Source organism: Molossus molossus, unplaced genomic scaffold, assembly GCF_014108415.1.
Source record: "Molossus molossus isolate mMolMol1 unplaced genomic scaffold, mMolMol1.p scaffold_m16_p_15, whole genome shotgun sequence".
NCBI classification, from domain to species: domain Eukaryota; kingdom Metazoa; phylum Chordata; class Mammalia; order Chiroptera; family Molossidae; genus Molossus; species Molossus molossus.
In genome coordinates this window covers 54588493-54614845 of record NW_023425350.1, presented here as the reverse complement: position 1 = coordinate 54614845, position 26353 = coordinate 54588493, and the positions used below count along the sequence as shown (strand labels likewise).

Below are 26353 nucleotides of genomic sequence, written 5' to 3'. Positions count from 1 at the left end.
TGTGTATGAGACATAGCCCAGGGGTGGTGGGGGCGGAGAGCTCCACACAGAGAAGTAAGACTTGCAGGTTTTAATGTTTCATGATTGGTAATAGCAGTCTCAAGGAGATCCCCAGAGAATCTGTTCTGACTTTAGAAGCACTTCCTGTGGACAATGGAGGGCCCCGCCTCATCATACTCTGGCTTGCTGATCCACATCTGCTGGAAGGTGGAGAGAGAGGCCAGGATGGAGCCTCCGATCCAGACTGAGTACTTCCTCTCCGGGGGAGCAATAATCTGCAAAGAGAAAATGTGGTGAATCATGATCAATCCCCAAGAAAATAGGAAGGTGGTCCAGGAAACATCTCATCATACTACCAGGCTGCCCCAGAAACGAACAGCCTCCATGGTCAGAAAGAAACAGGGCAAACCTTGTGATAGATTGGATTATTGCTCAAATCTCCACTGCCTCCCCCACAATCCCTCCATAGGAAGATTGTACTGTTCCATCGTGTGACTTTGGGCTCGGCTCCGTATTTGGTTTGGCCAATGAAATGTTAGCAGACATGACTCAAACAGGAGCTTGAAATGTGCTTCAGGCATGCATGTGGGCATACTCTCTTGTGCCTCTGCCATTTTCACAAAAAGCTTCGCTGAGGAGCTGCTGGCCCTTCAGCCTGGGTCCCATAATGAGTGAGAGATGTGGACCTGACCTGAGCTGGCTGGACCTGCAGAGCAGCCTAGCCAAGCCTGACCTAGATCAGCTGACTCCCAGCTGACCTGCAGATGCATGAGCAACACATGCTAATTTTTACGTGCCCTGTGATTTCATAGTTGCTTGTTGCTCAGCAATAGCTGAACGATGCAAACATCTACAGGGGAAGTGCTATTCTGTTCTTGCCTGGAGTTGGATGCATGAGCAGCTCAGGCTAGCTTCCACCATTCCTGAGTATGAGCCCGTCTACTCCGACCCTGTCTTGTACAATAGCCACTTGTACCTGAGAAGTTCTTAAATTCATTTATATATTATTCATTCTTGCCACTGAGCTTAGCCTTTAGAAATTGGTTGTCCTGTCAAACAACTTTGAACTCCACCTAAAAGTAGATCTGGAAGGACTGATTCTTCTAACTAATTTCTCAGATTCTGAAGGGTCTAAGAATTCAGTGCTAGAACAAACCAGAAGTTAAATGGATTGTTTTTGTGTCCTTAAAATCTCTCTGCATATTTCTGAAGTCACAGAGAACACAGAATTGCAGAATAAGAAGGGTCTTTAGAAGTTATCTTATTCTGGCAGACAAGTCACCCCATCACTCCTTGGATAGATACCTCAAGGACTGGCACAGCCACTAAGAAGGTAAGAGATTTTATTGCTGGGCAGTTCTAGTTGTGAGAAAACTCAGGGCTGTCTTGGGCTGGAGGTCCTCAGTCTCAGCCCCAGCCCCAGCCCACATCTCTTCTTCCACACCCTGGAGGCTGGCTTCATCTCCCCCAGTTCCTCTACATGAATCCTGTTGTCCAGTTTGGCTGGGATGCTCACACATGCACACACCCCTGAGCACCTTTGCTCACTCTACTTCCCCTGCCTGGCGGGCCCTTTCCCCTCCTCTTATTTCTTTTATTTATTTTTTATTTTGTATCTCTTTTATTCTTTCTTTCTTTCTTTATTTTGTTTTTGTTTACAGATGTTTCTCCTTTTTTACCCCATTGACACCCTCCTCCCCACCCCTCCCTCCCTGTCCCCAGCTTTGTTGTCCATGTCCATGGGTTATGCGTACATGCATATAAGTTCTGTGGTTTACCACCCCCTCTTCTGGGATTGTCAGTCTGTACCCTACTTCCATGTTTCACCCTCCTCTTATTTCAATTGCCCTCTTTCATTGATTGTGTTTACTTATTAGATCCTAGGCTCCCTGAAGGCTGGCATATATTGTTAAACTCAGGGCAATGGCTCAAAATTGGGATATGCATCAAATCACTGGTGTTCGTCTATCACTGTAGGTGGTGGGACTACCTCAGACCTAGTGAGCTGGAACCTGGGGGTGAGGCTAGGTGTGGTATACTGACATGGTTTCGGTAAAAAGCCCCCCTTGGCAGGCCTCAGTAACCGTGGCTGCTCCAGTGGCTCCGGGCGAGAAGAGCCTGCAGGTTCTCACCTGTTTTCTGGTGGCCTGCTTTGCTTCCCTGTGCTGAGCACCATCTGCTAGGCAGAAGGAAGGCCTGGTGCAGCCTTCCTTTGTGAAGAAGTTTCTTAGAATACTGACATAGAGAACATACCTCCTCAGATCAGGCCTACTCCCCAGAGACCAACTTGATTGTGAGACTTTGTAACTGTCAGTCTATTTGTTATCTCTATTCTATTCCCAACTCTTTCTAGACCTGTTAGTAGCAAAGTTCCTAAAAGCCCTTACAAGGGAGTGTATTATTGATTGCTTAGGGATCAGAGACTGGGGAGAAGCAGTAAGGCAAGTGGGCTCCCATTCTGCTGAGGTCTACGAGGTGAGAAGCCCTGGTGAGAAGCAGTGTGGGGAGGGCTACGGCCAAGCTGGGACCACAGGCTGTCCAGGAATAAGGAGCGTCCCTGTGAGTTTGAACCAGCAGCCTGCCTCAGAGCCGACTTTCTCTTTGAAACGTTCACCCTCCTCTGGGGTAACAGCCAACTCCTTTTAAAAGTTTAGAGATGCTGTAGTTTTTCCTCCTTTTCTTCCCCTCTATTTCCCCCCTCTTATATTTTTTATTTCCCTCCTTTTGATCTCTTCCTCAACCAGCTCAGTCTTCTCTTTATCCCAAATTCTTTCACCCCTTCTCATAGGACATCGAGTGATTATGTTTAAGAGTGTCTCCAACTCATCAGTGCCCAAGAAACATAATCCCACAAGAGGAAATTTGTCCCAGACCAGATGATGCCAAACCCAGGAGACCACTGAGCTCCAAGCCTGGCAGCTGGACCCTGAGCGTCTTCCAGGTCATTGTTCAAAGAACAGGATGGAAGGAACTGGGTGAGGACCCACCTTGATCTTCATGGTACTGGGGGCCAGGGCTGTAATTTCCTTCTGCATCCTGTCAGCAATGCCAGGGTACATGGTGGTACCCCCGGAGAGAACATTGTTGGCATATAAGTCCTTGCGTATATCGATGTCACACTTCATGATGGAATTGTAGGTTGTTTCATGAATTCCGGCGGACTCCATGCCTAGTAGAGATCACGGTATCTAGTCAGCATCCATCTCTCACAAACACCCACACCTTCAGCTCCTCAAGTGACCTTTCTGCTGTTGCAGTTACCCCAGTTCAGACCCTCAGTTACCTCCTCAATGGATGACAAGGTCAGACCCTCTAACTAGTCATCGCCCTGCCTTCAGTTTTCCTCTGTTCCGGTGGGTCTTTCACATCGTTGCCTGAAGTATATTTCTAAAGAACACTTTCACCGCATCCTCTTTTTTCACTTTTATGGAGATATAATTCACATGCCATATTATTCCCCCTTTTAAAGTGTACAGTTGAGTCATTTTTAGCATAATCACAGAGTTGTACAACTATTGCCACAATGTAATTTTAGAACATTTTTAACACCCTCTAAAGAAACCCCACACCCATTAGCAGACACTCCCCATTTCCTTCTCTACCCTTCCTCAGCTCTAGGCAACCACTACTCCACTTTCTGTCTCTATAGCTTTCCCCATTCAGGGTATTTCCTATAAACGGACTCACATTCTATAAGGCCTTTTGTGTCTGGCTTGTTTCACATAGCATGTTTTCAAGGTTCTTCCATGTTATAGCATGTGTCAGTACTTCATTCTCTTTTATTGCCACATGTCATCTTTGATAATCCTCCATTGCCTACAGGTTGACATTTAGCTCCCTTAGCCTGGCACCAAGATCTTCCTACATGCCAAACCAGCTCATGCCCACCTACCTGGCCTCTCCCACCTCTAGTCTTTTGTGCATGTGATATAATTTCACACAATAGATAGAAGAATCTTCCTAAAATACAAACCTGACCTTGCTACACTGCTGCCTAAAAGCTTTCAGGGGATCTCCATGCTGATATGATTAACCCCCACGTTCTTTGTACGGTCCATTCGTTCTCTCCAGTTTCCCCTGTGCACAAACACATAACACACATGCAAACACGAGTACATGCGCGCGCGCACACACACACACAGAGAATTCTTCCATTGTGTCCCAAATAGAACATGACCTCTCACACTTCCACGCATTTGCACATACCATTCCCTCAGCCTTGCATGCCATTCCCTACTCTGCACTCCTTCCATCCCAGATACCATAGAGTGATACTCATTCTTCAAGGTTCTGTCCAAATATGCACCTTCTCTGAGAAGTCTTCCCTGGTTTCTTAGGCCTATAGCACTCTGTCCAGTTTGCTATTTACCACTACATTGTATATCAACATTTGCTTATAGGCCCATCTCTTCTTATACACTCCTCAACAAAGACTTGCCCTTGTATTAATCTGTTATTTAATCCTTGTTGCAACCCTACTTAGTGGGTGCTAGCATTATTTCCACTTTGCAGATAAGATAACTGAGGTTTGAAGATGGTAATATGTCCAAAGTGACAGGGATTAAAGGGGCAGAGTCAGGACTTAAAGTCAGGTCTGACCCCCAAGCCTATCCTGTTTACTATTATAAATTTCAACCTCATGACCTAAATGCTGAGGAATCCAAGAAGTGTTTTGATTATTAACCTCATTCTTAGCTTCATATTCTATTCCCTCTCCTGCTTTTCCTTTATCTTGATTTCCTTACCCTTTTATTTAAAATTAGATTTTATCTAATTGTATTGTTTATGTATTTTTGGCTCTTCCTGGAAAAATACAGGCTATGTATAAACACTAAACAAAGTGCGCGTGACTCCCGGTGTTTCTCTTTCCATCCCTCACCCACTCCTCCACCCTGTCCTCCTGAGTGGCAGGAACTACGGGCGGCACCTCACCAATGAAGGAAGGCTGGAAGAGAGTCTCGGGGCAGCGGAAGCGCTCATTGCCAATGGTGATGACCTGCCCATCTGGCAGCTCATAGCTCTTCTCCAGGGAGGAGGAAGAGGCTGCTGTGGCCATTTCATTCTCAAAATCCAGAGCCACATAGCACAGCTTTTCCTTGATGTCTCTCACGATTTCTCGCTCGGCTGGAAGGAGTAGAAATGACAGGAAGTAGATACTCAGTTCTGTTCGTTTGGTTGTGCCATTTTGATATCTGTGAAAACCTCCTCTTACTTCTTGTTTGGATTCAGTCTTAGGATAAATGTTAATTTTTCATTCCTCTTCCTAAAGTGGGAGTTCAAAGTCTCAATTCCCAAGCAAAATGTTGCACGGGCTTTTCTCCTTGCTGGCTTTGCTTTGCCCTGACAACACCGCAGGCCTTCCGGGGGCCTTGCAAGACGCATTTCCATTCTAGATGTAGGCTTGTATGTAGTGATCTTACAGAATCTAGGAAGGCCCCTACCTAAATACTCTCTTTCTCAGGGTGGCCACTAAGGCATGATACCTTCCCCTGAGATATTCATACTTATTTATTCCATGGGTCCTCAGACAAACTATTCATGCCCCTAGTTAATGAAATGCATCACCAGATCTTACTGCCATTTGGCACTGTTCAAAACTAGCTCTGAGCCTGGTGTGGACATGGACAGGCGGCAGGTCCCTGGAAGGAGGGGACGCTGTGAACGTGCTCTTAAGGAGGGCTCAGCCGAGTGCTGCTTAGAATAAGCGGGCCTAAGCCTTGTTCCCCCCTCCAAGGTGTATTGCTCAGGAACCTTCCTCCTTAAGTAAGGTTGCCTTCACTATCTGGTCTTGTCCAGAGGCCCAGCCTCAAGCTAGGGCCTCCCTCTCTATCCCAAGATAGTTTGAGGACACAGAGGCACAGACTTCTCATCTGTCCTGGGAACTTCTTGTCCTACCTAGATGAGATTTGGTTCCGAGCTGCGCTTAGAATCAGGAAAGGGGCTGCATACCTGTGGTCACAAAGGAGTAGCCTCTCTCTGTGAGGATCTTCATGAGGTAGTCCGTGAGGTCGCGGCCGGCCAGGTCAAGGCGCATGATGGCATGAGGCAGTGCATAGCCCTCATAGATGGGGACATTGTGAGTGACACCATCCCCTGAATCCAAGACGATGCCTACGGACAGAGGGGATAGGACCTATGAAAACCTTTCTTGTCTTTCATCTGTCTCTTTCTGGGAGCATTTACCTATGATCTTCCATTACCGTATTTTCCTTTAGTAGCTGAGAAAATTCACCCACCATAAGAATGGTCAATCATATTTTTTGTGCACATCAATTTATTCTCCCAAATGTCACTAGAGCCTACTGGAAAGCAAGTAGAATGTCTTCTCTTCTTGTACTCCTTGAAACACTTTCACAATAATGCATGCTTGTCAGTTTGTCAGTTTGCACCTGGATGGCACATTCTTTATGTGAGACTGAACAATTTGTACATCTTTCAGGCATCTGACTAATACATATGCACATGCAATTAGAATGTCAGATCTAAAAGGGACTATAAAAACCAGCCAATTTGAAAAAAATGAACATTCTCTACTAATAAAATTTTTAGTAAACCATGAAGGGAAATAAGCTTTCTCAGCATGATAAGAAATCTCTCTTGATCCTACAGCCACATCATAATTGATGGGGAAACAATACTGTTATTTTATTATTATTATTTACTATTGTCCTGGGTTTTTAAAGCCAACATAATAAGACACAAAATGGAAATGAAAGGCATTTTATCAAAAGGAAACAAAACTGTCATTATTTGCAGGTGATGTGGCTGTGTATCTAGAAGACCCAAGAGAATCAACTGAAAAATGATTAGCGTTAATAAGATGGTTTAGTAAGGGCCAGAGGTAAAAGAAATATCAAGGGACCAGGAGCTTCCTTTCGTACAAATCTGTTGATCATAGCATATTTTATAATAAACAAGAAAAATTGGAGACAACCTAAGGGCACAGCAATAGACAAATGGTAAAATAAATAAATTAATAATGGAACCATCGTACAATGACTACCACGTGACCATTAAACATGATGCTTACAACAAAATCAAGTGCAAAGCACAGGACACAAAACTATATAGACCTTGTGCTTCCTTATTACTGTCCTTGTCACCTGTGGTGAAATTGTTATTTATTTTGGTCTCTCCCCCACTAGACTGTGAGCTCCATAATGGCAGAGTCGGTCTTGTCAGTAGTGCAGTGTTTGGCACATAGTAGGCTGGATTGGAAAATATCCGATGGATGGATGAATGAATGAATGAATGAATGAACATAGCAATGAATACATAAATGACTATCAGTAAGAAAAAAAGACAAAAGGATGAATATGTGTATAGATGTTTCAATGATAGTCATGGAAGCTGTCAACTCCCTATTAAAAACTTCTTTATTTTGAAGCTCCCTGTTTCCCTGAGTACCTTTCTTTTTTTTTTTTTTTTTTTTTTATCCTCACCCGAGGATATTTTTCCACTTTTTGTACAGATAGAATGGGAGGGAGAGAGAGTGAGAAACATCGACGTGAAGGGACACATCAAGTGGCTGCCACCCGCACGACCAACCAGGGCCGGGGACAAACTGCAACCGAAGCACGTGCCCCCAGCGGGAACCAAACCCGGGTCTTTCCGGACCGCAGGCCGTCACTCTAACCGCTGAGCCAAACTGGCCAGGACTCCCTGAGTACCTTTCTACACCAAGAACACATACTCGCATAGCCACCATCACGGATTTTGCTGCTTCTGCTTCATGAGCAGAAACATTGCAGTACTGTTGGAAAGTGTGTCTAAGCTCCCGGACTGACTGCTGTGAGGGAAACGGCCCTTGGTTCATTCATGTGAACTCTTTCCATCTGCACTGGGCATACTCCCACCCACACGGGTGTCCCTTCTGTTATCCCAGTGCAAGGTTTTCCCTGGACTTTGGCTGTCCCTTTGTTTCTTCTGAGCAGGAACCTCTTTCCCTCCTCCCTCTGAAATCAGAAAAGGAGCGGATTACGACAACAGGGCCGCTCACTCACCTGTTGTGCGGCCAGAAGCATAGAGGGAGAGCACAGCTTGAATGGCAACATACATGGCAGGGACATTGAAGGTTTCAAACATGATCTGGAAGGACAATGAAGAATTAAAGACTGTCTTGCGGAAATCAGAGCACCTTTTGGCCAAAAGAATGGTTTGGAATCTTATTAAGGGCAGAAATATGCCTATTTACCCCACTCCCACCTCCCACAGGACCTGGCATGCACAAAGCAGGTTCTCAAAAAGTTCTGTTGCATTGATGTATGAATGGGAGAAAGGATTGGGCCGAGCATCCATGTTGCATTCTTGGGCCAGTGCTCACGTTTGGCTGGCCTCTTACCTGGGTCATCTTCTCCCTGTTGGCCTTGGGATTTAGGGGTGCCTCTGTGAGCAGGGTGGGGTGCTCCTCAGGTGCTACCCGCAGCTCATTGTAGAAGGAGTGGTGCCAGATCTGTTTGGGACAAAAGTCAGATGAGTCCAGCAGTCTCCCAGTGGGCTGGAAAATTCCAATGGACATGCCCATGCTAAGGGAGTTTGGCTCAGTGTTCTTGGGTCTGGAGAGAACTCTCAGCCCTGGGAATTTCTGATTGATATTTACAGGTTATATTCCTTCTCGACAGGGCCCCGGACAGGACCCAGACCTGGAGCCAAGATACTTAGTGTGTTGATTATGTCTGTCTGAACTCCCCTCTCTCCCCTGCTTTGTGCCCTGGGGGGCCATTAGGCCTCTGTGTTCCTTGCTTTCTGGCTTCTGACTAGGTTTGGCTTATAGAAGATACAGCAAGAGTTGGAGACTGGGAGGAGGGAGAGAGGTCAGGGTGTTTCTCCCTGTAATGGTGCGGCCTTTCTTGAGCACAGCTCCTGTTGAGTGGCCCCTCTCTCAGGGCTCAGCTCTCATGAAGTTTTACTGATGTTGCCCTCCCCCTGCCAGCATTTGGGGTGTAAGAGCTTCCCTCTGTTGCCAGTACTTGGGTGCCTCAATATCCCTTTCTGGTTCCCTAACTCTGCTCACACCCCTGTAAGTAGTCCTTCCTTAAATTAACTTCCAAGCCCTACCTGAAAGTATCCTGTCTGTTGATGGGAAACAGAGATACACTGGCACCTCCCTTGTCTATTATGATCTGGCTGGTACTTTAGAGCAGGGTTTCTCAACCTAAGCGCTTTATTTTAGGTTAGATACTTCCTTGTTGCAGGGACTGATCTGCGCATTACAGGATGGTTAGCAGCATCCCTGGCCTCCACCCAAGGAGCCAGTAGCACCCCTCCAGCTTGTAACAGGCAAAATATGTCTGTAGACATTGCCAAATGTCCCTGGGAGGCAAAATTGCCCCAGTGGAGAACCACCGCTTTAAAGGAAGTTATTTCTTCCTTCTGTGTCCAGATCCCTCTTCAGTGATCCAGGACCACATAACAGGAGTTCCATTGTTTACTTTCAGAGGGATTTTATTTTTTACTTAAGAGGCATTCGGCTAAGAGTGCCAGAGACATAGGGCTTTGATCTCCTCAGAGGTGGGGCACAGGATCATTTGATTCCATCGTACCCACGTATTTATGGATCTCTGGCTTTGCGCTAGGACGGTGATAAATGTGAGGAGGGCAGATATAAACCAGACATGGCCCCTAGATCTTGGTATCAAAGTCTGAAGGGGAGAAACACAGGCAAAAGACAAAATACTAAGACATCCCCATTGTAAGCGAAGGATGAGGCAGAAGAAGTTCATTTACCAGTGGATTTAGGTGGGCCCTGAAGGCAAAGGAAATGGCACCAGCATCAGCATCAGCATCACATGGGATACCTGTGCAGGTTCCTAGGCATACCCCTGACCCACAGCCCACAGCCTCTGGGTATTAGGCCCAAACATCTACACTTCATTTTATTTCAATTTTTTTTTTTTTAATCCTCACCCAAGGACTTCTTTTTGCATTTATCTTCAGGTAGAGCAAGAGGGAGAGAGGGAGGAAGAAAGAGAGAGAAACATCGACATGAGAGAGACACATTGAGTGGTTGCCACCCACACGACTCTAACCAGGGCCGGGGACAAACTGCAACCGAGGTACATGCCCTTAGTGGGAACCGAACCCGGGACTCTCCGGTCTGCAGGCCAATGCTCTAACTGCTGAACCATACTGGCCAGGGCTCATTTTTTTTTTCTTCTTTGAGTTTTTATAAAGTACTTTAAATACAAAAGATATCACTAATGTTAAAATTAGAAAAAAATATTTTTAAGAGGAATAAAAATCTCCCATATTTCAATCACCAATTTTTTTTTTTTCAATCCTCACCGAGGATATTTTTGCATTTATCTTCAGATAGAGTGGGAGAGAGAGAGAAACATTGACGTGAGAGACACATCGACTGGCTGCCACCCACACTACCCCAATCGGGACCAGGGACAAACTGCAACCAAGGTACGTACCCTTAGTGGGAACCCAACCTGGGTCTCTCTGGTCCACAGGCTGATGCTCTAACTGCTGAGCCAAACCAGCCAGGGCTCAATCACCTAATAATAAACAGCTTACCTTTTGGCTTTTTTCTTCTTTCTAATCTTTCACCTTTATGTATTTTCAAATTTATTACTATTAACATTCATTTATTTCATATACTTTGATTTATTTATTATTATATTATTATATGTTTTACAGTTTTGTAATTATACAAAATAATACAATTTTGTTTCCTGTCACTTTTCAGTTAATATAACCTAATCTCCTTTTTCATAGTAAATTTATTTTTAATGCATTGAACATTTATTTTTAATGCTTATACAATATTTCATTATAAACCATATATATATAATCACAGTACTATTCATGTCGTATCTTCTGTTTTTATTTATAAATAATACTGTGAGAGCTACCTTTGTGTATATTACATTTTTCTTTTTCTATTTAGGTTGTTTTCTAAGAAAAGATTTCCAGCAGTGGCATTACTGGGTTAACGAGTATGGCAATCGGAAGACTCTTTTAACTTTCACTACCAACAAAGAGGCTAAATTTCTCTACTCCAGAATAAGAGAGTGCCTATCTTACCCTGACCTGTATACAGTGTTCTCATGCTTAAAATATGAAATAATTTGATAGATAAAAATAACATCTAGTTTCACTTTGAATTTTTTATTTGTTTCCAATGAGTTTAAACTTTTTAGATTTGCAACTTTTTATAATTTTTATTTGGGAAATTATCTGTTTCTAGTTTTTATTTATTTGTCTGGTGGAGACTTTGTATCTTTGCTCATCAATTTGCACTAGCTGTTAATATTAATCCTTCATGTACTTATGAATATTTTTTGCAATGAATTGTTTGCTTTTTAAATTTGGCTTTTATTTTTACTTGCTTGAAGTTGTGATTTTTTTTTTTATTCTCACCCGAGGACATTTTTTGATATTTTGTTCAAATAGAGTGGGAGGGAGAGAGAGAGAGAGAGAAACATTGATGTGAAAGGGACACATCAAGTGGTTGCCACCCGCACGACCCAACCAGGGCCGGGGACAAACTACAACTGAAGTATGTGCCCTTAGCAGGAACTGAACCCGGGTCTCTCCGGACCGCAGGCCGACGTTCTAACCGCTGAGCCAAACCGGCCAGGGCTGACGTTGTGATTTTTAAGAAATCACATTTGTCACCCTGGACGGTTTGGCTCAGCAGTTAGAGCATTGGTCTGCAGACCAGAGAGACCCGCGTTTGATTCTCACTAAGGGCACATATCTCAGTTGCAGGTTGTCCCCAGTCCTGGTTGGGGTCGTGTGGATGGCAACCAGTCAATGTGTCTCTTGCACATCAGTGATTTTCTCTCTCTCTTCCCCCCTCTCTCCCTCACACTCTATCTGAAGATAAATGCAAAAATGTCCTCCGGTGAGGATAAAAAATTAAATTAAATTAAATTAAAAAATTGCATTTGTCATTCTTTTTCTCTATGACTTCGTTCACCAGAAATTTGATAGTCACACTTATCATATTGTATTTATTTTATCATTTGAATTTTTATATTTAATTTTTATATTCAATTGATATGTGTTTGGTGAAATTGTATGAGGTAAGGACAATAAGCAAAGATTCCTTACCCCTCAAGTAAGTAATCAGTTGTCCCAGAATAATTCATTGAGTAATCCTGTTCTGGTATTGGAAATTTCACTTATCATCCATTTTCTCTTTACCTTTGTGCTGGTACCAAATTGTTTTAATTTTTATAACTCTATATTATATTTTAGTATTTGGATATGGCAAGTCTCTACTTATAGTTTTTCTTATTCACTGTGTTCTCACAAATTTTGCCTTATTTCTTTCTTCAAACATATTTTATGATTATCTTACATAATTTTGAATTGCGATTCTTTTTTAGTCAAACTGCTAGGAACGGAGAGTAGAATGGTAGTTACCAGGAGGTGGGGGTGGGGCAGGGGAACTGGGGAGATATTGGTCAAGGGAAGCAAAGTCTCAGTTATGCAGGATAAATAAATTCTAGAGACTTATTGTATAGCATGGTGACTATAAGTAACAGTACTGTATTGTATACTTAAAATTTGCTAAGAAAGTATATCAGTGTTCTTACTACAAGAAAAAAGAATTATGTGAGGTGACAGGTATGTTAATTAGCTTGAATGTGGTGACTGTTACACAATGTATATGCATATCAAATCATCAAACTGCACACCTTAAATGTAGACAATTTAAAAAATTGTGAGCCCTGGCCGGTTTGGCTCAGCGGTTAGAGCGTCGGCCTGCGGTCCGGAGAGACCCGGGGTTCCCGCTAAGGGCATGTACTTCGGTTGCAGTTTGTCCCTGACCCTGGCTGATTGTGCAGTGGCAGCCACTTGATGTGTCCCTTTCACATCGATGTTTCTCTCTCTATCTCTTCCTCCCACTCTATCTGTACAAAAAATGGGAAAACGTCCTCGGGTGAGGATAAAAAAAAAAAAGTGAGATTTTTACTAGAATGGCAATGAGCCCATGCATTAATTTTAGAAGACTTGACAGCTTTATCTTATTTTTATTTTTTTAATATGTTTTTATTGATTTTGGAGAGGAAGGGGAGAGAGAAACATTGATGGACTGTCTCCTGCACATCCCCTACTGGGAACAGCCCGTAGCCTGGGTATGTGCCCTGACCGGGAATCGAACTGGTGACCATGCAGTGCACAGGATGACCTTTTGGTGCATGGGCTAATGCTCAACCAACTGAACCACACTGGCCAGGGCCCATTTTTCTTTTAAGACACATAATATATGTTTAGGAGTTTCTTTAAAGATTTCATATTGTTATTACTATGAATAAAATGTTTTTGTCTGTAATGTGTTTGAATTATATATTGTTAGATATATACAAATAGTATGTGCCATTTATTGAGCAGTAAGTATGTTTCAAGCCTTGGGATTATACTATGTACCTAATTAAATCTCCCAAGCAACCGAATGAAGAAAGTATTTTTATCTCCATAAATGAGGAAACTGAGGCTCAGAGGGAAGGATGTGCTCCCAGATCTCCCTGTCACTGACTCTGCCTGTGTTCTTAACGGTTTCACTGTGTGAAGCAAAAGCTGTTATATTTTATCTGTTTATCTCGCATCCAGAGTGACTGAATCTGGGATTTAGATAAAAGCATAGAGAATTAGAGATTTCAAATCAACATTCTTTATTCCCAGTGGCAGTCTGCTCAATAAGCCCTCTATTACATTTCAAAAGGCAATCATTGCAAAACAAGAGCTCTCAGACGACTGTCAGCAGAATTTATCAAAAGAATATTAAAAAGGCTCTATTAGCATTTTGCACACATGATTTTGTTGATCACAAACTACCATTTAAAAATTGCCCCTTCCCCACATTTTCTTACAAAAAAAGCTTCTAGAAACCTCGATGAATCTTACTTAAATTTGTCATGAGTTAGTGAGGAGCTACTGAAGATTCTTGAGGAGGTGAATGCCATGATCTGACTTGCTGTTAGAAAGAGAAGCTGTGCAGCAGCGTAGAGAACTCATGGGGCGAATGAGGCGGGAGACAAAGGAAACAGGCAGGGAGCCATTGCAGCATCTCTCCTGCGAGAGATGTCAGCGCGCTTGGTTGAGGGTGGCCATGGGGATGGACAGGAAGGAAAGAAGGATGTGAGAAACATTTTAGAGGAAGAGTTCGGCACCAGAGGACTGTGGGATATGAGGGTCATGATGAGGTATTATCATTTAAATGAGCACGTTAAAGGGGAGTTCGCCCTTACCTTCTCCATGTCGTCCCAGTTGGTGATGATGCCATGTTCAATGGGGTATTTGAGAGTCAGGATCCCTCGCTTGCTCTGAGCCTCGTCGCCCACGTAGCTGTCTTTCTGGCCCATTCCCACCATGACACCCTGCGACACAAAAGAGGCAAGTTGTGAATTGGCTGAGGGCTCCCTTCAGAGGGACTCAGGCGTTAGAGAGTTTCTGAGGAAAAATAAAGATAGGGGAAATGTCCTTTTCCCCAGGAAACAGAACAGCAGAAGATAAGGGCAAGGCAGATACCAGTAAATGAGAAAGTGATAAGGAGAGGAGGTGGAGGAGTTCTTGTGAGCTTGTCTCTCTTTTTTCTCCTAAGACAATGTCATTTTCTGAGAGAGAGCAGAGCTCATCCATACACTTCCTCTCCTTACCTTACCTTACCTTACACACTCACACACACTCTCACACACACAACTTATACTGGCCCTCCTCAAATACCCTATGCTCACACTTTAAACCTCCAAACTTTTGCTCCTGCTGTTTTCGCCACTTGCTGAAATCCCCCGTAGTCTCAGTTATCCCTTTTTCTGCAAAGTCTTCCCCATCCCTTGTCCCTCCTTTCAGATTTTTTTAAATCCTCACCCGAGGATATTTTTCTATTGCTTTTTAGATAGAGTGAAAGAGAAATAGAGAGAGAGAAAAAACCATCAATGAGAGAGACACATCAATTGGTTGCCTCCGGCAAGACCCCCACCAGGGCCTGGGATCAAACCTGCAACCCAGGTATGTGCCCTTGACTGGGAATCACACCCTGCGACCCTTTGTTTCGAGGGCCAACACCCCAGCTGCTGAGCCAAATCAGCCAGGGCCTTTTATTCAGATTTTTAATATATTGAATTTAGAGAGAAAGAGGAAGGGAGAGAGAAAGAGAAGCATCGATTTGTTGTTCCACTTATTTATGCATTTATTGGCTAATTCTTGTATGTACCCTGACAGGGTTCCAAACCACACCACAACCTTGCTTAACGGGGGGATGCTCTAACCAACAGAGCTACCACGCCAGGCCTCTGTTTATATTTAATCTCTCCCTCTCCTGGTGAGCTATTTTGCCTCTAATTCAGCTTGTGATCACAAATAAGTTGTGGGCGTATCTTCATGGAGTATACATTTCTTAAAGGCAAGGGGCTTGCTTAGTTGCATATATATTTTTTAAAGATTTCTTCCAAACCTAGCAATCTCAAAGACTTAAGTTAGACATACTGCCATCACTACATGCCTGAAAATGTGTTTGGTTCTGTACATTTCTATTTAAAGAGTCCTGCTGCCTGGCTAGTGTGGCTCAGTGGATTGAGCGTCATCCCATGCCCTAGGAGGTGGCTGGTTCAATTCCCAGTCAGGGCACATGCCTGGGTTGTGGGCTCAATCCCTGGTGGGGGGTGTGTAGGAGGCAACCAATTGATGTTTTATCTCTCTCTCCCTTTCTCTTCCTCTCTCTCTAAAAAAAATCAATAAAAAAACCATTTTTTTAAAATCAGGGGTCCTGCTCTATTAGTTAATCAAAAGAGAGAACCCCACCCTCAACACACACACACACACACACACACACACACCCTTCTACACACATACTCAGAACCTCTCACACACACTCATTCTCTCAATCATACACACAAACACATGCACACACACACTCCTGCACTCACACACACACACACACACACACACACAGCTCAGCATGGTCTTCACAATGCAGTGCTTACTCCTGGTGGAGATGAGCACACACCTGATGGCGAGGGCGGCCCACGATGGAAGGGAAAACAGCTCGAGGGGCGTCATCTCCTGCGAAGCCAGCCTTGCACAGGCCAGAGCCATTGTCACACACGAGTGCAGTGGTCTCCTCTTCACACATGATGAGTGTAGCCAAGTAAACCAGGGGCTGGAGCACCTTGGGGGTCAGGGGAGAAGAAAACTAGTTAGCTAATTGTCAAAAACATGTTGGAGACAGCCTTCTTCTTCTTTTATTTTTTTGTTAATCCTTACCTAAGGGTATTTTTCCTTGGATTTTTAGAGAGAGTAGAAGGGAGGGAGGGAGAGAGAGAAAGAGAGAGAATCATCAATGTGAGAGAGACACATCAATTGGTTGTCTCCTGCACAACCCCAACTGGGGCCAGGGGCTGAACCTGCAACCCAGGTACATGCCTTTGACTGGGAATCGAACCCGAGACCCTTTGGTCCATGGGTCAATGCTCTGACCACTGAGCCAAACCATCCAGGGCATAGTCTTCTTGACTTTGGAGCCTGACCCCACATGCAGCCAGGGCCCAGTTCCAGGAGACATGAGCATGGACCTGGTCTCCCAGCCCCTGGGGATTGGGCCTCTTCCCTCTACCCTGCTGATATGGGCTGATTTGTGTCCTCAAATTCATGTGTCCTAACCTTCAGTCCCTCAGAGTGTGGCTGTATTTGGGGACTGGGCATTTAAAGAGGTAATTAAAGTAAAATGAGGTCATTTATCCAATATGACTGGTGTCCAATATAACTATTCCAAAAGAATAGGTGTGTGTGTAAGAAGAGGACGCTGGGACAGAGACATGCAGTGAAGACCGTGTGAACAGGCAGCACAGGGCGGCATCTCCAAGCCAATGAGAGAGGCCTCAGAAGAAAGCAATCCTGCCGACACCTCGACCTTGGACTTTGAACGTCCAGAACTGTGAAAAACTACATTTCCGTTGTTTAAGCCACCCAGTCTGTGGCAGCTTGCTATGGCAGTTCTAGCAAACTCATCCACCTGCCTTTTAAACACCCCAAATGGCTACAAAGCTTTAATCCAATGGAGAGAATCTTAAAAGACTTGAAGGTTAGGAAAGGAGTTGAAACAATGTACAGAACACATAACAAAGGATTATTATCTACTCTATATAAATAACTCTTACAAAGCAATAGGAAAGAAGTAAACGGCTGGAAAGAAAAACAAAGATGGTGAGTAGATCATTGACTGAGAAGAAAATGCAAATATCCAACAACTATATGTGAAGATACATAGCCTCACTAGTTATCAGGGAAATGCAAATGAAATAAGATCGTTTTCACCCATCACAGTGTCAAAGTTTTATAACAGATGTTGGCAAAGGTGTGGGAAAACTGGCACTCTTTAACTAGAGAAACATACAATCTAGAACTACCCGAAAATCCGAAGTATGGAATACTGTACTGAAGTTAACAAAGAGCCAGGCCTGTCTTTATGGACTCATGTGGCTAGATTTCCAAATCTTTCTACTGCGTGAACAAGGCAAGTTGCAAGCTAGAATGCATAGTAGAAAACCATTTAAGCACGTTATTAAAAAAAAAACAAAAAAAACCCCAATAGGGTGCGTTTTCCCATAATTTTTTATTTGTGGATTTAAACACAGCAACAAGTTTTGGAAATAAAAGTCCAAGACTGATCATAGTGATTACCTCTGGAGTTGGGAAGGGGCTGGGAGAGGAGGGGCTGGGTTATAGCTGTAATGTTTTAAATTTTTACAAGGAAACTGTATTCATGAATGGTTTATAATTAAAATCAACATAACATATCATTAAGGAAAAAAGACGCAGTAGTTATGGAGGAAACGTACAATCCTAGGGGTAAAGCAGCTGAGGAGGAAGGGGCAGCAGAGAGGAGGAAAGAGATGAGACTCACTGCCCCCTGCTGCTTGGGAAGGAGAAAACAGAGCAGCCCCTCCTCCGAAGCTGATACCTGAACTGGGACGGCTGCAAAGCGAGGAGGCAATGCATTTCTCCAACATCTGTTGCAGGTTTTCTTTTTTGGTGGGGGAGATTGAAAGACAACATCTGACAAATGATTGACACTCGGTGATAAAAGACAAGAAACAGACACTCAGGAGACAGTGAGCAGATTGGCTTCTAGCCTGCAGGCCCTGGGTAGGACATCGTGAATGGAAGTGGGAAGGTCCTCGCTGAGGGGTTAGGAAGGCCAGCAGTCAGGGGTCCAGAGAAAAGAGGCCCAAGGTGTCGAAAGAGAAGGTGGTGGCGGAGGAGGAGGCCCCAACCAAGCTTCATTCAGGATGCGCGCCCACAGGAGGAGAAGATGGGGGCTAGGAAACCTGTGATCTTGGCCCAGCAGTGGCCTTACGCTGAAGATGGACAGTGAAGATGATGACCAAAGCAAAGAGGAGACAGAGCCACAGGCCTGTGAACAGGAGGGCAGAAAGGCTAAGTAGAGACTGAACAGAAGCGTATTAATAAATTGTTAAGGCTAAAAGGAAGCCCCGTCGTGTTACATTTGGAGTACAGTGCACACTAGGGGAGAGGCCCGCTGCGACTTACTGAGTCCAGCTCTGCTTCTGTCTCTGTGGATCCTCCTGACCTCCCATGGCCGTGGAGACCAAGTCCCAGCTCTCTAACTTGGCCCACGGGGCCATCAGGGCTTGGCCCCTGCCTGCGTCTCCAGGCTCATCTTTCCTCTTCGCCCTCTCCGCCTTCTCACTTTGGCCATGTGGCGTTTCTCTCCATTCTCTGAACTGTGTCGCTCCCTCTCCCTTCTGAACTATTAAACGCAGGGTCTGCAACACCCTTCTCCCCACCTGTTTGCTACTCCTATCACCTGTCAGGCCTCTGTGTTGACACTGCACTTTTCTGAGGCCTCTCTGACCACTGGTCTTAGTGGCACCTCTTCTTTGCCCCACGGCACCTTGAACCTGCCCGAGCAATGACCAACTCTGCATATCCTCACTCTCGTGTAGCCCTGTGAAGGCAGCAGCTGGGTCTGCCCCACTCCCCAGTGACTCTTCAGTGTGCCTGACATAATGCCTGGCATGGGCTCCTAAAGCTTGGTTATCAGAATGAATGAGAGAATGAACCAATGGCAGTCAAGGAGAAAGGTTTTCAGAGCCACAAAGGTAGGACAAACATTGGTAGGAGGATATCAAGGTGTGAGGTGAAGTGGAGATTGAAGGAGAGCATCTAGCTGCCCAGAACAGTCCTGCCCCTGGCTCCGAGCAGTTTCTGAACCACAGAGAAGACCCACCGACCTCCGACCATATTGCAAGAATGGAGAAGTGAGGAGACGTTAGAAGACTGGAGATGGGCAAATGTTCTGTGCTCGAAAAGGGAAAGGGAAGATTATATCAGATCATCCTGATATGCGAGTCAGTTAGGTTTCCAGAGGTATTGTTAAAGAACACATTTTTAAAGAAGCAGTGATTCTTTATATTTGGTAGTGGTTTATTTACCATGGGCAAATGTCAGAGTAACAGCCCTGGCTTTTCTCTCAGGACTAAGGGGCAGGAGAAGGTGGAAGACATTGAGCTTAACTTGATCTTGACATCTGACAAGGTCTCCTGTGATATCCTGTGATAAGCCAGGTGGGCTGAACAATAAGTCAAGTGGGCATATTTGTAGCTGCCTGAATTAGTCACTGAAAAGTGTTGATTGATGGATCAGCGTCAGCCTGGAGACAGTGATATGCCTCAGGCTCTAGTTTTTTACTCCTCACCTGAGGATAAGCTTATTGATTTTCGAAGAGGGGAAGTGGGGGAGAGAGAAAGAGACATCGATCAGCTGCCTCCTGCGCACGCCCTAATCAGGGATTGAACCCACGACCTAGGTACATGCCTTGACTGGGAATTGAACCTGCAACCTTTTGGTATATGGGATGACACTCCAACCAACAGCCACACTGGCAGGGCCTTGAGGCTCTACTCTTGTTTTGTTTTTGTTTTTTCTCATGTAGCATTTTAATAAATGAGCTGGATGAAACTATAGAGCACATGCTGATCAAATTTCCTGATAAAACAGATCAAGTAGAGCGTAATATTAAATATGTTGGATGGAAGAACCAAAATCCAAAGCAGGTCTCCAAAAGCAGAGAAAATAAGCCAAATCCAATAAGATTAAATGTAATAGGGTAAATATGAGGTTCTGTATATGAGTCTAAATACCAAACTGTGAAAGCTGCCGTTCAGCATCTGTGAGCGGGACCTGGGGTCTCGCCCACAGTCCACGGTGTGAAAGCTAACTCACCTCTGGCTGGGGACTGTGGCCTGTGCCTGGGGACACCCTGGCTGGAAAAAGTGTGGGGATGTGGGCTTGCAATCACTACAGACGTGTCAAACTGTAGCACTTTTTGGAAGGGAAATTTGAAAGTACTATTTAAAAGCCTAGCCCTGGCCAGTTTGACTCAGCGGTTAGAGCGTTGGCCCGTGGACCATAGAGTACCAGGTTCGGTTCCCGCTAAGGGCACGTACTTTGGTTGCAGTTTGTCCCTGGCCCCGGTTGGGGTCGTGTGGGTGGCAACCACTCGATGTGTGTCTCTCTCTCTTTCTCCTTCCCTCCCTCCCACTCTATCTGAAGATAAATGCAGAAAGTCCTCAGATGAGGAAAAATAAATAAATAAAAGCCTTAAAATGAATATATATAGTTTGTGTATAATGTACAGAATAGGCAAAAGTAGGTTTACAGTTCTGATTAGGTGAAACAGAGTTCATTTATGTATTAATTATGTATTATTTTTCATATGAACAACTGCAACTATCTTTTGATATAAACATGTATATGTCTTTCAACTCCACAAAGGCACTTCTAGGGATTTATTCCTGGGAAACATTCATGGGTAAGTAGAAATATTTGGCCAAGAGCCAGTTTATCCCAACTTAAAAAAAAAAAAAAAAAGAAAAACAACTTTAATGTTTAAAAAGTTATTGAAGCCCTGGCTAGTTTGGCTCAGCAGTTAGAGCGTCGGCCTGTGGTCCAGAGAGACCCGGGTTCGGTTCCCGCTAAGGGCATGTACCTCGGTTGCAGTTTGTCCCAGGCCCTGGTTGGTTGTGCGGGTGGCAGCCACTCGATGTGTCCCTTTCACATCAATGTTTCTCTCTCTCTCTCCCTCCCACTCTATCTGAACAAAAAATGAAAAAATGTCCTCGGGTGAGGATAAAAAAAGAAAAAGTTATTGAATAACAAACAAATTGGTCTGTAAATTGATTGCCAGAAACCTCCATACACTGGAGAGAGCAGAACACTTACTGCAGTGAGAAAGGTCAGCTGCATGTCAGGTGAAACACAGCCGCAGATTTCCTGTTTCCATTTTTGGTAAATAAATGTATTTTTAATTTTTTTTAAAAATGGGGGCCCTTCATATAGGTTATCTATTGAATTGTGACAAAAGTGTGGAGGGAAGATATTTTGATTTTGATTTTACAAATCTGGAAACCAAGTCTCCGGGAAGGAAAAACTAGCCTCACGTCGCCCGGCTGGGAAGAGCAGGGCTGGCGTCAGCCCCGGGCAGGTTCCAGAGCCGGGGTCTGCACCTTCCTCCCCACCTCAGTGACCCTCTCGTAACTTCTCCATGTTTGGTGTTTTTCCTTCTGCCTCTCAGTCTCTCTGGCACTGTTGGCAGCAAGAGCTCTAAAACAAAAGGGTCTGTGTTCTTGTCTCTCTCTGAGTCTCTGGGCCCCTCCTATGCCAGGATTATGCCTACACTTCTGTTTATAGCCCCTGCACTTGCCTCTGTGTTTAGCACATACTAGGTGCTCAAGTAATGTTGGATGACAACCCCACCACCTGAGAGGCCCCCTCCCACACCTGATCTATACTGCCCCTGGTATCCTCAGGTCCCCACCATCCAGTACCATGACACTTGGTCACATGGGACTGATTTAGAACCACACAGGGACAGTTTTTTCTTCCCAAGCAGTTCAGCGAGCACTTATGTTTCTGTGTTCTAGCAGGGGTCCACCTTGAGGGAAAAGCAACCTTGAGAACCAGCAGGTGGCCAAGAGACCAAGCCTCACCTCTCTGACGGGTGCTCTAGGGTCCCTGCAGCATTTCTCTTTCTCGTGTGTGATTTATCGTTCAAGCCTGTCTGCCTTTTCAGTGCCCCTTTTGTTGCCCCCTGAGTGCCCCCCCCCCCAGAGAGAGCGTTGCACTTGGTTTCCCAGCAGCTGAGACAAGCCACAGAGCAAGGTAAAGCTGTCAACTGCGCCACTCTACAGCACTTTGGGTGGATTTAAATGTGCTTTCTCAAAGGCGGACCCACATGAAAAACGAGGGAGGGGAAGGTTGGGTTTGGGCTGCTGGCCTGGAGGAGCCTCCGCGGGGCCCCACGCTGCCCTGGGAAGAAGGGATTTACCACGGATCCAGACCCTCCTGGAATGTCTCTGTCGGGAGAAATTCTACACCCTGCTCAGCTGCTTGCCGGTAACTTGTGGCTAGACTGGAGCATGTCAGCTGAACCGGAGCCAAAGGCACTGTGGTTTCCTGGGGTCACAACCGCTCTGCGCTCGCAGAAAGCCGAGCAAAGTGTTCTGGCTCTGTCGGCACGCACTGCATCTGGGCTTCATTGAGATTTCACGAGGCTGGAAACACAGCTGCCCCTCCTCCCCCAGCGTGGCCAAACCCAAACACAAGGGTGTAAAGAATGTGCTCACTCACTCATCTCCCTGGGCAACACCCCCCTCATCCCCAAGCAAACATGAGGACAGAGCGTTAAACCCCGTCCCTGTCACTCTGGAAGTTTGGTCTGAGTTCCCTCCACCTCCCCTTTCACTGCCCTTCCGCCTCCTGGCACCCCCTTCCCATGGCCCAGTCCATGGCCCCATCTCTGGCCTTCAGTGCCCTCACCTATGAAGTAGAAACCGTAACATCTATCTCTCAAGGTGATGAGTCAAATAAAATAATGGAAATGACAGTGATTTCTAAATCATAAATCAGGGTCAGCAAATTAAGACCTGTTTGTGTGTGGCCCATGGGCTAAGAAGAGTTTTGACATTTTAAAATGGTTGCCAAAAAGCCCAAGAAAAATGTTTCGTGACCCGAGACAATGATAGAAAATTCAAATTCCAGTGTCTATCAATAAAGTTTTATTGGAACAGAGCCTGACCATGATTTGCTCACATGCTGTCTACAGCGGCTATTGCTACAGGGGCAGAGTTGAATAGTTGCTACGGAGACCTATAGGCTCACAAAGCCTAAAATATTTACTGTCTGGCCCATCCCTTGTAAAGGGCTGCAGAAATCATTCTTCTCATCTCACCTACTCTTCTCCATCAGAACCTGCTCCCAGGATGAAGTCTGTTGAATATTGGAAGGAGTTGAATGATCCACTTCACAAATCAATGGTAATTGAAAGTTGAAAGACATTTTAGAAATTAGCAGAAAGTTAAAACCCTTAAAGGAAAGCTCTCAGATGATGAGACTTCAGACAATAGTTGGGGGGAATATTTAGGGTGAGAGCTTTAAGTGACGTGTAAGCAGCTGCCTGTTAGAATTTGCACACACATATTCATGTGATCAAAGAGCCTGGCAGAGAGAAATCACTTCATGAAAAACATGCCTTCATTGGAAAATTCTAGCAGTACCTCTAATTAACTTCAGGGTATCTGGACTTGGTTGATACATATTAATTAAATTTAAAACGACTCCTGGTTAGTGATGTTTCGAGCCTCCGGATTCTGTTGTTTGGACCTGCACCTGCTGGCCTTTACCTGGGCCTCCTGTTCACCCTCCCGGCCCAGTGCAGACCCCTCTCCTGGGCTCCAGATGCACAGAGCCAGTCGCCTGCTGGCATCTCTCTACACCCCATTCCCCCAGCACCTCAATCCTACCTCCAGGATAGCTCTCCTCATCACTGCCCCCTACACTGGAACTGTACCTCAATGGATCGCAGCACCTACCTTGGTGTCTGTGCCATACACCCTGACTCCTTCCTCCCTCCCAACCAATCCCCAAGATGTCTTCATTCTGTCTCCCTGCCACCCTGCAGAACCAACTCCAGACCCTGCACGGGGCAGCAGCACTCCGGCCCTGTTCCGGTCCACTCGCCTCACGGCTGCCAGAGCAAATCTTGTGCTCCCAGCCTTCTGCAGTCCCCCAGCGCCCGATCCTTTAGTGTAGCATATAAAGCCCTGATAATCCAGCCCTGCCCACCCTTCTGACCTTTGCTTTTCCTGCTTCTTGCCTTGAAGTATAAATTCAGTAGAGCTGAGCCACTTAAAGAATCCCAAAGACCATGCTTCCTCTCTCAGGGACTAACCCAACTCCAGAATCCAGCTCGGGTGCCCCTTCCTCCAGGAAGGCTTCCCTGATAACTCCTGGGCTGAGTGAGGGGCTCCTCCTAGAGCCCTTTATACATTTATTTACTCCATCATTCTCATCTGTTTTTCTGCCTCTCCCAATGATTGCAGAAGTCCCTACACTGTCCCTAAGGAACTGGGACATTGTCTGGCAAATAATAAGGGCTCAATAAATGTTGGTGGAATGAACAAAGGGAAGGAGGAAAGAAATCATGCCTCAAGGTCAGGATGTCATGCTGTGCATCTTGGTTTCCCAGGTCTGGCATCACAGTTTCTCTCTGCTCACTCCAGTTTCTCGAGCACACATTCATGTCTGTTATAAAGTGGGAAGCTCTCTTCAGCCCAAGGGATAACCTCCAAGTCTAAACCCATTCAAGTAGAAAAAAGCAAGTGCACCCTGGCCGGTATGGCTCAGCAGTAGAGCATCAGCCCGTGGGCCAATGAGTCACAGGTTCAATTCCAGTCAAGGGCATGTACCTCAGTTGTGGTTTGTCCCTGGCCCTGGTCGGGCTCGTGTGGGAGGCAACCAGTTGATGTGTCCCTCTCATGTTGATGCTTCTCTCTCCCTTTCTCTCCTTCCCACTCTGTCTGAAAATAAATAGAAAAATATCCTCAGGTGAGGATTAAAAAAAAAAAAGCAAGTGCCTTAGAGCCTCCCTATGCAAAGTGCAGTCCCAGACCTACAGCCTCAGCATCACCTGGGAGCTTATTAGGAATGCAAATTAGTGGGCCCTGCCCCAGCCTCCTGATCAGAATCTGGAGTGGGTTGGAGGGCAGTCTGTTTTATAAGCCCTCCAGGTTTGAGCAATCAAGGTCAGGCCCTGATAGCGCTGAGCTGAGCACTCTGTACATGTATCATCTCATTTAATCCTCACAACAGCACTGCCAAGTGGGTGGTATTACAATTGCCCCCATTTTACAGGAGAGCACACTGAGGTCACTCAATAACTTCGGTAGCTGGCAGTCTGCATCCAAAGCCTGCACCTCTTACACCATCTGCCTCAGCCATAAAGAGATGTTAGCAGATTCTGATCACGAAGTGGAAATTACCAGACTAAAATGACCAATCTCCCACTGGACAGTCCCGCACAGTGGACGCTCAAAAACTGAACCCTGCCCAACCATCAGTGCTGGTGTGCCACCTGGGTTCCCCACCCCCGAGTCCGTCCCCTCGGCCCCTGGTCTCATTTCCTTCTTAGTTCTTTGTGCGCATGTGTGTGTGTGTGCGCGTTTGTGAGTGGGGGTGTCATGGCATCGGCAGGTGGTTTCCAGCTGCGTGTGTCTTTTGGACAAGTTGCTTAACTTCCCGAGGCCTCAGTGTCCTCAGCGAGTGGGTTAGATGGCTCCCGTGTTCCTCCCAGCCCTAAAACTGCTTCATGCCACACAACACTGTCCCTGCCCCACCCGACTTTCCACGGCCCCCAGTGGCCCTGGAGCCTTCAAGGACTGAGGGAGTTTTCTGTTCACCTCAGCCAAGCACAAGTCAGAGGACAGTGAGACCCACAGTGGACTAAAGTAAATGCATTCTTATTCCCAACGCAGACATCTCACAGACACTGGGACCATCGTTAGCTTTGATTCAAATACCCCGAGAAGAAGCAGTTTTGCCGAAATGCATCTGCTCACCTAAAACAGTCTCCCAGATGTTCGGAGCCGTGACAAAGGACAGGAGAGTGTAGACCTGCCCGGCCCCTGGTCAGCAGGACGAGGAGAGACCACAGGTGTTATATCCCACCCGCCCCCCGGCTACGAGCGCAGGGAGCACCCATCCAGACTGGAGAAGCCCCTGCTCCGGGGTGTCCCATGGCCAGAAGCAGGCACCACTGCCCAGCGAGGGCCTTGACGTGTGTGACCCGGCCAGCGTCACAGCCGCCAGGCCAATCTGGAGAAGCCTCCTGCACCCAGGAGGCTAGGCAGCCCCAGGAAGGAAGAGCCCATGAAGCTGCACAGTACTCACCAAATGTATGAGAGGTCCTTCTCCCCGTGGCTGAGGGCTGGCGTGTCTTTGGCATAAATACCAGAGCAATATAAAACCCCAGAGGCGGATCTTCTTTAAACAGAGTCCCTAAAAAGGCCAGCTGACGGTGTGTTAGCAATATTACCAT

At 45.7% G+C, this 26353-nt stretch overlaps 1 protein-coding gene across 1 annotated transcript; it reads right to left on the bottom strand.

Moving 5' to 3' along the window:
• Nucleotides 1-60: 60 nt before the first annotated feature.
• ACTG2 (actin gamma 2, smooth muscle) lies at nucleotides 61-26252 on the bottom strand. Its single transcript, XM_036262632.1, has 9 exons — nucleotides 26206-26252; nucleotides 15965-16126; nucleotides 14208-14336; nucleotides 8342-8452; nucleotides 8004-8088; nucleotides 5950-6111; nucleotides 4933-5124; nucleotides 2988-3169; nucleotides 61-275 (listed from the first exon to the last, which is right to left on the bottom strand). The coding sequence occupies exons 2-9, from the start codon at nucleotides 16088-16090 to the stop codon at nucleotides 132-134; spliced, it is 1131 nt and encodes a 376-aa protein (XP_036118525.1). The 5' UTR covers nucleotides 16091-16126; nucleotides 26206-26252; the 3' UTR covers nucleotides 61-131.
• Nucleotides 26253-26353: the final 101 nt, after the last annotated feature.